The 13,710-nt window shown below is 34.1% G+C and overlaps 1 protein-coding gene across 1 annotated transcript in view; it reads right to left on the bottom strand.

The window, feature by feature from the left end:
• The window catches only part of UHRF1 (ubiquitin like with PHD and ring finger domains 1), a 95,580-nt gene that overhangs the window by 58,131 nt on the left and 23,739 nt on the right, over positions 1-13,710 (bottom strand). The window contains exons 6-8 of the mRNA XM_085885691.1: positions 3,282-3,471; positions 3,066-3,189; positions 2,301-2,408 (exon numbers count right to left, since the gene is read on the bottom strand). Of these exons, the coding sequence (XP_085741817.1) occupies positions 2,301-2,408; positions 3,066-3,189; positions 3,282-3,471 (422 nt within the window). The remainder of the gene's footprint in view (positions 1-2,300; positions 2,409-3,065; positions 3,190-3,281; positions 3,472-13,710) is intronic.

Here is a 13,710-nt window from a genome sequence, read left to right as displayed (position 1 = left end):
GAGACCGCGCACGCGGTGCCTTGAGGGAGCGGGGGTGCTGCGCCACCATTTCTTGCTGCGTGGCACGTTCGAGCTGGGAGTTCGAACCCGTGGACACCCTCTTGTTTGTTGCGAGTGACATTCGTGCTTTTTGGACGCTTTCCTCTCGTCCATGAGACATCACCAAGTATTCTGTCTGCATGCATGCTGTCTGTCTGTCTGTTTTGTCTGCACGTGTTGTATAAGGCATATTTCAGTAGTGATCCCCTCGAAACCTGTAGCCGTGGTTCCCTAGTTAAGAACGGGTTGATTGTTAATAAAAACCATTGTCGTGTTTATTGCTTGTGTTGTGATCCCTGATGTTCCCCAATAAATCTGGTTAATTCTTATGAAGTTGCCGCTATGGATTAATTTGTGTCGCGTCGAGGAACGATCCATTCGTTTGGCATACAAAACCAAAATGGTTACACACTGGTAGACTCCGCTCGGTCTCTGACAAAACCAGTCTGTAACCAGGGGTTCCATCTCCCCAACTGGTAAGGTTCAGAATTACGTTGGTATCGCGATTGAAGACGAATGACCCGAGGCCTGTGCCGAGCCGGCCGGCGTTATAGATTCCAGGAGACGGTGGTGGTGAGGGTGGCACCAGGGACCGGGTCAGAATCCCACCACCCCGGATCCGCAACAATATGTTTGTCTGTCTGTCCCTCTGTTCGGTCCCGTGCTCCGTGAATACAATGGCGATTTCAATGAAACTTGGTTGGTAGGTTCATACCATGACCTAGTTGCGTGCAAATGAGAACCGTTGCTATGGACACCACCGTTGCCAAGCAACGGGACTTTGAAATTTTTGAAAAATCATGAAAAATTAATTTTTTCGAAAATAAAAATCACCTTCCAGGCTTTTATGCGCACTATAATCAACCTCTGTCAAAAATTTCCAGCCGGATCCTATGAAAACTGTCAGAGAAGATAGACTTTGAATGAACCCTGGTCGAAAACAATAAAAAAACGAAGTTCGTTATATCTCAGAGACCGAGTCAGATATACATGAAACTGGTATGGTAGGTTCATGGTATGTCCTCGTTGTGTGAGAAAGAACTGTTGCTATGGACCCCTCCGTTGCCTAACAACGGCTGAAAAACCTCTAAATGTGGGGGTATTTTAATGAAAAAACAATCTGCAGTATTAACCCTTGAAGCTGGAATCATGAATTTTCTTGTGCTTAATCCTCAGGTCATTCCCCATCGAACCGGCCCATCGCATCAGGTTATATTGGGTAGTCAACTACCCATGTCCGCCTCCCGGCTTGTCTATCTGTGTGTCTGTCTGTTCAGAGCATAACTCCGTAGACTTTGATCCGATCTTGATGAAACTTGGTTATGTGTTCGATTATCGATGTCTAGTTGTGTTTTCCTGGATGAGGGCGTGCTCGCCCATTGTGGGCGGAGACATGCTCAAAAAGCAGCCATTTTTAGGGGGTAGTCGGATTAAAAATCTTTCTTTTCCTTGGGAATTGACTGAATGGAATGGGTTCATCGATATTTGAATAGCAAAATGAATTATCTAAAACTTGTCGTTGTCCGATTTTTCATTTTCCTCACGAACTTAGAAAATTGTGAATTTTGACATAAAAATCATACGATCACCCAAACTTTGAGAGCTGGGATGACAATATTTTTTATGCATAATCTTGAGGTCATTCCCCACCTAAAGTCTTGAAACCATTTTGCTCTATCTCGAACACCTTGCCCGTGGCACCCCCTTCAAGTTTGTTTTTATACTGATTTCATCAAAGTATGGATAATCCGAGGAGTGCGAAATGCCATATAGCCTATATGACGTTATATTGATCCTGGAATGTTCCAGAGGAAGTTTTGCACCAAAGGTCATAATCCTTGACCTTTAAAGGCCACAATGGTCAAATTTTCAAAGTTGTGGGAATCGAACCGGGTTTTCAACCATCAACGACCTAACTCCAATAAGCTAGAGCACGTATCCTGTTTCCTTATTTTAATGTCCACAACATTGTGGACATTAAAATGTGACCTTTAAAGGTTATGCAAAGGTCAAATTTTGAAAATTGTTGAACGAAACCGGGTTTTCCACATTTTGCAGCTAATAATCTGTCACCCGTACCACATCATGTTGATCATTTTTATAACTTGGTCAAAAATTATCACAGTCTCATCCTTGACTTCTGAAACAATCTACATCGTCAAAACCGCGAGTGAACCATTGTCGTCTTCAGACTTGTTTTTGTACAAATTGATAATGCTAAAACAAGATCAAGTGCATCAATGCTCAAAATGAGACCATACCTGTACACGGAATTTCCACATGGTACCGACTGGGACGCCGGGAATGTGACCGTAATGATTCGAAGGCACCAGGGTGCACACCTTGGTACGACCAACACATGCCATGCCCTGCATAGCACCAATAGGTCAAAGTTTACTGTGCAATAGCAATCAATCATGTGTGTGTATATCTGTGAATTTTTTTGGGGGGGGGTTTGTAATTTCTTTCATGCGATTTCTCATAGCTGGAGGTTGGTCCTGTCAGCAGCTCTTGTTAACTAGATGCAGTCTTTTTTCAAGCACTATTGGTGTTAGTTCCAGCACAGAAAATCAGGAAGCAAAAACTTTGCATTTTGGAAAACTAGAATACTTTTCTAATGCCTTCAATACCATCGGATCTATATTGTCTGCAAGTGTGTGCTGCAAGTAGTAAGACAGGACAACCAGCTTAAAGCCCCATGCAAAGAACGGCATAAACCAAGATGCAACGTTCTTCCTGTGAATCGTGAAGACAATTTAATGTATATTGTTGGGTTTAACGATGTCTGGAAGCAAACCCAAACTACACAACTCAGAGGCAATGACAAGGCCTCAACGCACCCGCTGCCATCACATTATATTGGGTCAGATAAGCTTTCCAGCAGTTTTAAGCACGATGCATGCAATTTACTAAAGGTCTGGGTGCATGTCAAAGCATGTGTGACAAAACACCTCCAACACCGCAGAGCCATCACTTTTTGCTTATTGCAATGTCAAAACAATAAATGACCCATGCAATGTGCCCACCTTTCCCCAGTCTCGCAAGCAGCTGGATGAAGCAGAGGCCATCTTGGACTTCCTCTTGCTCTCCTTAAGCATTTCCCCTGCTTTCACCACCTCCTTGTCATCGGTCTTGCATGAAGGGCAATACCTAGCACGGAACATAAAGTAAACACCTTGTATACTTTGGCTAATCAATTCAACATTTGTACAGGCACAGACTGAACTCATAAACTAGCTCACCAATCTTCATTACTGTCTGGCATACACCGCATTGGCGGTGTAAGGCAATACATGTGGAAGGCTCCGTTGCACTCATCACACATCAGTTGCTTATCTGGATCCTGCTTGCCACCGCACTCATGACAAGCACAATGACGGCACTCCTTGTCTGGGTCATCTTTGCAGTAACGGCACTCGGGGCCTGTCTGACCTGTGCACAAAACATATGAACACCTTGTACCGTTTGGCTTACACCTTATGTCTTGTCACTTCACTGCTTTTGCTGAAAGTATTTAACTCGTTTTATTTGCTTTTGCTATTTACTTACCGTAATCAAGTTAAACTCTTGATAGGTTACAACCTTCTCTGAGGCCTTGTCTCACCTGCCTTCTCTACCTTTATTCCTCCTCCAACACAGGTAAGGCAAAATAACCAAATTTCTCTACTCCATTAAAATCTGTTTCCCAATTCCACTCTGGAATAGTAGCTCATCATGCTCATCTACAGTGATATTTACTCAAAGTTTGTGTCGATCTCCGTGTTCAGCTCCTGTTCCTTCAACATTTTATCAACTCATTAAGTAAGTCACTCACTGCAAGTTAAGACTCAAATTAAATAAATTTTAATACATAATAATGATTGTTTATCAAGATCATATTATCACAGAGGAGAAAATAAGGTTTTTTTCTCATACTTCTTCTTTTCTTCTTCATCATTAACTCCCAGTTTGACTGCTGTTCTTCACATTGTAAATTCTTTTCTGACTCAACAATTAGAGAGATGTCTCAAACAAGTGATTGGCAATATTATTGACATCAGCACTCATCCTTGTTTCTATTATAAATCCTCTTCCTTATGAACAACAAATTATCCTTTCCAGATAAGCGACCTCATCAACATAAAGACAACACTGGAAAAATGCTGGGATTTTTTTCAGACAATGGCAGATAAGAGAATAATCTTCCATGTTACAAACCTCAAGATAGGACCGCGCATCCTGAAGCTCACCTGGATCAGGAGCAACAGTCACTCAAACCCTCCACAGACTCCCTTAAACCACAATTTTGTGTTTTTTCTGCCATGAACAAACTTTGGTACATCACAGGTGATGAAGCTTGTGGCCAAGTTTCATCAAAATCATGTTTGGTTCAAGCGATAATGACTGAAGTGTTTACGGACTGACTGACTGACTCTCACTCACTCACCTTTGGAGACTGCTCGATGACAAGAGCTCACCGAACTAAAAATGGAAACTTTGGACACCCCTCTTAAAATAATAATGATAATAGTTATTGTACAAGGGAATTCAACACAGAAAGAGGCCATTAGGACAATCGAGCCTGCAAACACAACTCCATTTCCTATTCCCATATGAACACTTGGCTCATGATTCTGGGATCCCAAATTAAAATAATCTACACATACCTGTGAACAACAGAATAAAGTTATACTTATTAGCCAGTGTTCTGCAATTGGAATGCAACCGACGACCAGAAAATGGTGTGAAGACATTACAGTGCATGCTGGGTCATTGTCATTATAGACTATGAGTAGGGTGGATTTTCTGGTTCTGGCTCACTTTCCCCCATGTAAATGAATGGGGGATTTTCAGCGATTCCTATTTTTTTCCCCTAAAAATAAACCCCCTTTTTATCCCAAGGTATATTTATTTGTCTCCCCTTTTAACCTGGAGGTTGAACCTCATTGAATTGAACACCTGGGGGTTGAACAGCTCACTCATTGAACCTATAAAGATTTGTTCATTCTCAAATTCCTTCAATAGTTTAATTTTCTTTGCACAATAATCCCCATCTAAAATATTGACAAACAAAACATTTGAATCTTTATATTTTTTAAGATACCCCTTTTGTGCCATGACGAAATGATAAACTTCTCTTAATGCTCTTGTTTGACCACCTCCTGAGCCACATATCATTTTGAGATTATAGTAAATTGTTTTTTCATTGTTCAATTGATAACCATCAAAGTTTTCAGTCCATTCAAGGATATTCATTTTTTTCTTTACATCCTCCAACTTACTACTTTTTAAATTGATTCGCTTATTTGTTTTATTTACCTTTGTTTTAGTTATTTTTTCAATAAGACTTATTTGATATTTTTCACATTCATTATGTTTTCCATTTATATACCAAGACTGAGATTTTCTCCACTCTTTAGTTTGATTAATACTTGGTTTAACCATTTATATATTGTGAAAAAATGCGGCGTTAGCCCTTAAAAAACCCTAACCCATCTTCCCATCGTTAAAACACAATCTATTCTATTCACTCTATCATACAATATCCATATGGAACACAATCAATTCCATTATCTAAAACAAATCTCTTATCATCAAAGGCTCCTAATGCCTTTTTATTTACTTCTTCACTATATATGTTATGTTTATAACTTCTTATTGTATTCATTTTCCTATATTCTTCTTTCTTATTCATCAAACAATTATAATAATTTCTAAAAGTTATTGATTTCTTTATTACATATTTCTTTATTCCCTTTAACCTCCTATCAATCTGATCACCATACTTATAAGCATATGCCTTTGCTCTCAATCCAATAAACTCACTCATTACTTTTCCACCCAACTCATCCTTAAACTTACCAATAACCTTTTCATTCTTTTTGGAAAATAACTCACTTCTTGCTGAAATTACTTGTATCATATACTCCAATATTTTTCTTCATATCTTCATAAACATCATCAGTTTTTATATCTAAGATAAAACTATCAGTGTCCATATACAACAATGAAACATTTTCACCATACTCTTTCTTTGTCATTATACAAATAATCATACATCAATATCTTTGATAAATCAAGAACTGCTGTTCCAATATAAATTGGTTTATCCATTACAATACTTTCCTTTTTAATATGAATTGCAGAAAAGTTCTCTGAAAAAACCTCTTCTCTCTCAAAACTTGGTTTATTTATCAATCTCGAAGCTTCTTTCCAAGATGTTGCGAATCTAATGTTTTGCCTGTTTCTAACATTTTCCACAGTCTTTCCAAATACAGCATTATTCATTAATTTATAAAAGTCCCCTTCAAATTTTACTTTTGTATTTGCTCTCATATCTGTATTGAATTGAATATACTTTTTCACCCAAGGACTTTGTTTAAATTTTAAAACTCTATGAATTTTAGCAACTCTCAATCCTTCTCTCAAAAACTGTTTTAAGCTTCTCTGATGCAAAACATCCCTCTTTATCATAGAATGTTGTTAATAGCTTTTCTGTTGATTTACCTTCAATATTAAAACTTTTATGATAATCACTTAACCATTCTTTCTTTGGGGTTTCTTTCTCACATGCAAAAGGAAGATCTTTATGCTTATTATGAAGATCACTCGGGTACCTCAAATCAACTTCAAAATAATAACCTTCTTCTTCGTCATTCAATTCCTCTTGAGAAGAAATAACAATATTCATCAAAGCCTTTTCATAATCCTTTTCTTCCACCCACTCTAATTTACCATAAGGCAGAGATTGAGACATTGCCCATCCATACAAATTATTAGCATCAAAATACATCAAATAATTACTATCTTTTTCACTATCATAATTTGGAAGATATTTATTATTTGCTTTAGCATATCTTTTTGAACATACTTGTGATATTCCACCTCTCTTGGACTTCTCAATCATCAAAAGCATATCAACATCACTGATTAAATCTATGTCTTGTTTTGTCATTTTCAACATTGCACTCCAAGCTAAACCAGGAGCTGTGAAATAGTGGGCAGGATCTAATCCATAACAATTTTTAATATGACAGAGTGATCTAAAAGCTTCAAACACATCAGCTAACAATAAAACATCTGTTTTTAGATATAAATCATGATATTCTCCAAGGTTCTTTATCTTAAATATTTTCCATATTTCTTGTGCGTGTTTATATTCCTTATCACTTATCTCTTCTTCATAAAGGTTATTATAGAAACTTTATTTTGATGGAAGTTGTGTTTCTTTAAATCTCATAAATGAATCCATATAATCATAAGGATAAATTCCCTTACTTGTAAGAATTTTCTCTTTACTTTGAATTTCATTCCTTGTTTGAATTTCCTCTCTCGTAAGAATTCCTTCTTTCATCAGAATTTCATCTTTAATCATAATATCCTCATTAGTTGGAATTTCATTCATTGTTTGAATTTTCTTTATAATTAGAATTTCATCTTCAGTTAGAATTTCTTCATTAATTAGAATTTCCTCTTTACTTTGATTCTCTCTTTAATCTGAATTTCCTCTTTAGTGAGAATTTCCTCTTTTGGAAAGAATGAAAAGAGATTTGGAAAAGAGTCCGTGGAGCTTAGATTTGATGCGAGGTAGGCTAGTGGTGTTCCCATAAACTTGTAAGAATCTAGAAACCTAATACGAGTTAAAGGTTTTGTGAATATCATTTTTGTAAATGAAATATACTTTTGACTTGTGTTTGTTATGGCAGAAATATTCCCTGGTGTTTTTGAAAGTTCATTTATAAATAGATGTGTATCATAGTTGGCGCTGTTGTGAAGAAAGACTGGAATAAAAGAAGGTAATTTATAATTAAGATTACAACAGGAATGAGCGGGACCTCTATATTTACCAGTAAGATGACAATGATCCCTAACTTTAGACTCCTTAATTTCCCCCTCACAAATGTGACAGATATTGTTCTTTCTAAATTCTAATTTTTCTTCTTTGGTTAATTTCATCGGTTCATTTGTTTCTTTCATTAATTTAGTGAGTCTTATACAATCCTTTTCTAATCGTTTTACAAATTCTTGTGAAGCCTTTTTTCCACGATAATGTTCAAGTTTGTTATACTTTTCTCCAACAGATGATTTGATATAATAACAGAAACCACAAGGAATATGTTTTTTATATTTATTTGTATATGATTCTTTTGGATTAGGAGAAGCAGTATTAATCTTTTTAAGGATACACTAAAAATCAGCGTATATCACAAATGGGTGCATGATAGATTTATTATAATCTTCAAAAGAAATCTTTTCACCAGGTTTAGGCATTGTAATTACAGCTGATTTATGATTACTACAATATTTTGAATGTTGTTCTAATCGTTCTTTTGCATGAAATGAATTAAGACATCGCTTACAAGGATATATTTTGTTTGCTGTTCTGAATACCTGAGAAGAGATTAATCTTGATAAATTATTGATGTATGTGTAATGTGAATTCTTTCCAACACTAAAATATAAAAGATCAATGTGTGTTTCTTCATTTTTATAGTTGTTTGAAATTTTTAATATTTGAACTTTGTTTGTATCCGTTAATCCATATACATTAATAGAAAGATTATTCTTTTTCTCAAATTTAGGAATATCTGTTAGTGGCATTGGGAATTTAAAATCTTTAATGTCCAAGGTATTCTCATATTTCATATTTTGTTTTACTCTTTCTGAATTACATTTTGGTGGATGAAAGTGAGCAAGAACAGACCAGAGAAAACATTTATCATTGTTCTTAATATTAACAACTGCCTTCTTTAGTTTTATTTCTTTTGGTAATTCAATATAAGAAGCTTTAAGAGGGTTTGATTTTAGAATGTGTATATCTAAAAAGATGATTTTTTTAATATTGAATCCACTTCCTACCACTGTATTATCAACATCCTCCTCTTGTCTTGATAGTTCTTCATAAACCCCACTATTCAAAAAAATCTTGAAATGATGTTATAAAATGAAGATCTGTTCTCATATAAGGAGTATGTTCTTCATCTTGTCTTTTCATATTCATTTTCACTCCCATATAAAACTTTAAAGTTTTCATTTCTTATAATGTCTTTTTAATAAATTTTTCAACATCGGGTTTCACTATTTCAATTGATTCAGCTATTGATGATGGACCGGGTTCTCCAAATTGAAAAATCCTTATTTTTATATGCCCTTTAAATGCCCCATCAGTGTTTTCAATATAATAGTCTCCCTTTACTTTAAACTCATTTTTCTTGTGTTTTTGTGATTGAAGATGTTTATTATAACTACTCTTCAAAACATCCTTTGAACAGAAATCACTGTTTTCTTTCCAACTCAAGACGAGATATTTGATGAAATAGATTAAATGTGTGTTTGTTGGTTCGGAGGTGTTTTCTATAATGTTTATATTTGTGATTACAAACATCGCAGTACGTTGTATTCACCATATTTATACAATAAAACTTTGCTTAAACTAAAATTTTCTTGATGAAAATTTCGTTTAATTTATAGGTAAATCTGTGCTTAAAACCATTTTATCCTCCAACTTTTTCACTTAATAAATACAATGTTTCAAGACACAAAAGACAAGTTTCAACCAATCTCTTCATTTGTTAAAGATACTGAGAAATATGTCAAGGATGTAAAATTGAACAAAGATAAATATAACAACTATTGGATAAAAACTATTATGGTAAATAATGAGTTCTTCAATTTCCTTCAGTGGAAGGGCTTTTAGTATACCTGGTAGAACATCAATTAAAGTATCTCTAACAAAAGTTTCTCCTCTCCTTCCAGTAATATATTCAAAACTAGAAAAAGCAATGAAACAAGAAAAAGTATCAAAAAACAAAAACCTTATGGATGAAGCTTTCGAAAGAAAAGATAAGACCATCTGTAATATGCAAGGAGAAATTTGTATTTTTTTCAACAACCCTAAAGATGTAAATCCTGATAAAATAAAGGATGTTAATATATCAGGTGAAAATGACATTTCGTTCAATAGTAGTTAACGATCATTTTTAAATTACCTTTAATATAAAAAATGTTGTCGTTGAATCTGATAATGAAAAAAAGTATATCGATATCGATGGTAATATTATTAAAAGTATAGATGAATTTCAGTTTAAGTAAAGTTTTACTTTATAAATATGCTAGACTTTCCTGATTCTCCATATGACAAATTTGAGAATTGTCCTGCGTGTGAAAGACGGGGATTAAACACAGAGTCAAAAGCCTATAAACAATGTATATTCTGTGATTATCTTCTAATTAATGATAATAAAAAATATAAAAAGGAAATTAATTCTTTTAGATTTACACCAAAAATGAATTACTTTACAAGATTGATTAGAGAAATGAATGTAAAGTATGAGGGTGATAACACACCTTTCCTTACAAGGGAAGAAACTGAACGTATTAGAGAAATGTTCAAAGGATTGTTGTTATATATTATTCATGGATGTAATTTTCAGGGAAATATCAACACAAGATATTGTATAAATAAAATAATGGATTATCTTGAAATTAAACCTGAACTTAGGATAAAATATAGAGTTTCTAAAAAAGCCAATAATAAATTAAATAACCTGTTTTCCAAATATATAAATGAATGATTTTTTACCCATTTGGGAAAATAAGATAAAATTTAACAACCATAAAAATCTCCCAAATTCATTAAGATGTCTCATAGTTGGTTCAAGTGGATGTGGAAAAACCTGCTTACTTTTAAAAATGCTCCTCACTCCCAACTTTTTAGATTATGATAATTTAATAATTTTCACAAAGTCGAGTTTTCAACCAGAGTATCAACTACTCTCACAAGGTTTTAATGCTGGTCTTCAAAAATAAGATATAATCGGTTTATTTAAACGTCAAAAAAACCTAAATGATTATAACATTGAAGATATAATTCAACTATTTTGTGATACACAGAGATGTAAAAAGAAATCAAATCCTATAACTTGTATTCTTAGTGATAATACGGATGATATACCGTCTCCCCAAGATTTGGATAAATCAAAAAAGAACCTCGTTATCTTTGATGATTGTGTTAATGAGAGAAACCAAACGGTAATGGACAGCTACTACACAAGAGGGAGACATTCTTCTTGTAATTGTATTTATCTTAGTCAATCGTACTTTCAACTTCCTCGTCGTTCCATCAGAAACAATGCAAATACTTTTATTTTAGTCAAGTTAAATTCAATAGATATCAATAATTTTTGGAGAGATAATTGTTCTGCATTATGTAGTAAAAAGAAATTTGAGGATTACATAAAGCACACGACTGAAAAATATAAATATATTGTTGTGAAACAAGATGAGATATTAAGGGATATATTTTTTGTTTTATAAACAATTACAAATATAAATGACAACTATTATTGTAAATCTTGTGGGTAAATCTGCTTCTGGAAAAAAAACTTTCATAAATCAAGGTTCTTGTGTAGTACAAATGAGAATATTGTAAATTTACTTGAAAAACACCCCGTGATACGCATTGTATCAACAACAACTAGAGCAATAAGACCTGGAGAAGTAAAAGGTGAAGATTATCACTATATTTCAGTGGAGGAACATATGCGATTGAGGAATGAAGGTCAAATGTTTGAGGAGGTTTCTCTTGGTACAACAAAATATTCACATTGTAAGAGTGAGTTAAGGAAACTAAAATCTGGTGGTGTTGGGTTATTAGAAACTAATCCAGAAGGAACGAGACAAATTATTAAACATCTGAGTGGAGTGAAGATTTTATCATTCGGTTTTGATGTTGATGAAGAAACTCAACGCAAACGTATGAAAAGCAGAGATGCAAGTATTAGTGAAGAAGAAATTACAACTCGCATTAATGTTAATAAAGAATTTGATGAAATATTTAAAGAAAAGGATTTATTTGAACACATCTACTTGAATGATGAAGAAAAGGAAAATTTCCCTGTTGATCTTTACAATTCATTAAATTATATTTTACAATAAATAAATGGATGCAAAAGAAAGAGCAAGAAGATTTAAGGAACATCAAGAGTTGGTTTCAAAAGTTGTAAAACAACAGGAAGACATAAAGAAGAAACGCAGACAGAAACTAACGGGCGAAGAAGCATTTGAAAGAAAACAAGAGAAATTTTTTAAACCACTTTTAAAAACTTCCCAAGAAAAAATGAAAGATGTTTCCACAGTTCCCACAGTAGAATATACTCCTAAAAAACTTCAAAATGTTAAAAGATTTTGATCAAATGACGGAGGAAGAATTAGAGCATTTAGGAGAATTAGAATATGATGATGAATGTTTATTTCAACAACTGGAAGAGATTAATCGACCCCCTGATTATATTGTGAATGCTCTTCAAAACAATGAATATTCAGCGGATTCAAAAACCAAAGCAGGACTCATTCCAACAGAACAACCAGCAATATTTCATCTTGTTCAAGAAAAGGTATTGATATTTAATGATGAATTAAGGTTCTTGGGTTCTGCTCAACCCCCTGTTAAACTAACTCTGAGATTAATGTTTCTTCTCACAAAAGATGGAAGACAAGGTTCAACTGTGAGGGATGAATCAAAGTAGATTGATAAACCATTGGATATGGAAAATAATGATGATAGAGTATATATTGATCTGCTGAACACTCTAAATTATAAGCTTATTCTTTCTGGTAAAAGTAGGAAGAATGAGGAGGAGAAACACATTATTCAGGCTTTAAGTATCCTTGGTTCAGGTGTTGGTTTTCTTCCAAATGACCCATCGCAATTAGTTAATAGACTGTTATTGTTGTTAGGTAGTAAGAAGGCTGGAAATAACAATTGTTTTAATGAAGCATCAGCCATTTTAGACCAGTTGATGAACATGAAAATAATTAATAAATCTTAATATAAAGACATTTTATCTCGTATTAAATAAGATGAGAAGCACAATCCTGAGTTTTAATTTCACAACAAGCGACCACACATCTTCATTCCCATACCCACTACAACTTGACCCAACAAAAGAATATGAGGCATCTTTATTGTCCATGGAAACTTATAATACCTTATTTAATATAAGCGAGAAAAATGACAAGTTTAGTTATAATCCCGGAAGTGGATACAAAACGATAACAGTCTCACCCGGAGCATATGAGATTTCTCAAATATCTTCCGAAATTGCTCGTCTTATGAAAGAACAGGGTGATGAACCAAAAATATTGTTATAGACATTCAAAAACATACTTCAAAATCAACGATTAAAGTTAAAAATAACTACAAGGTTGATTTCACAATTGATAATTCATTTAGAGAGTTATTGGGTTTCTCCTCAAAAAAGAATGAAACTGATGGGACGTTTTACAGTGATAATGTCATTCAAATATCCTCAGGAATAAATTCGGTGTTAATTCACTGTGATTTGATTGATGGTGCTTATAATGATGGAAAAAAAAACAAATACAATATTTTCATTCAGCGCATACTCAACCCCAATTGGTTATAAATTCAATATGGAACATAAAAATTTGGTTTATCTCCCTGTGTCAGGAAAAACCATACACATACACAGAGTAAATTTTAGGATAACCGACCAAGATAATCGTGTGATTTCTTTTAATGGAGAAGTTATATCCATCAGAATTCACCTACGTGAAGTTTTCCAATAAATAAATACGATGGTTATTGTGAGGAAACACGAGTTGGGAAAATATAAAATAATTACAGGGGATGGGATGTTCCTTTCCCCATACTACAAGGGTGAAGGTATG

Source organism: Eptatretus burgeri, chromosome 6 (assembly GCF_056783735.1).
Source record: "Eptatretus burgeri isolate ZD-2024b chromosome 6, Ebu_testis_v1, whole genome shotgun sequence".
NCBI classification, from domain to species: Eukaryota; Metazoa; Chordata; class Myxini; order Myxiniformes; family Myxinidae; genus Eptatretus; species Eptatretus burgeri.
Note: the sequence above shows the minus strand (reverse complement) of the source record. Positions and strands in the feature narration are given on the sequence as shown.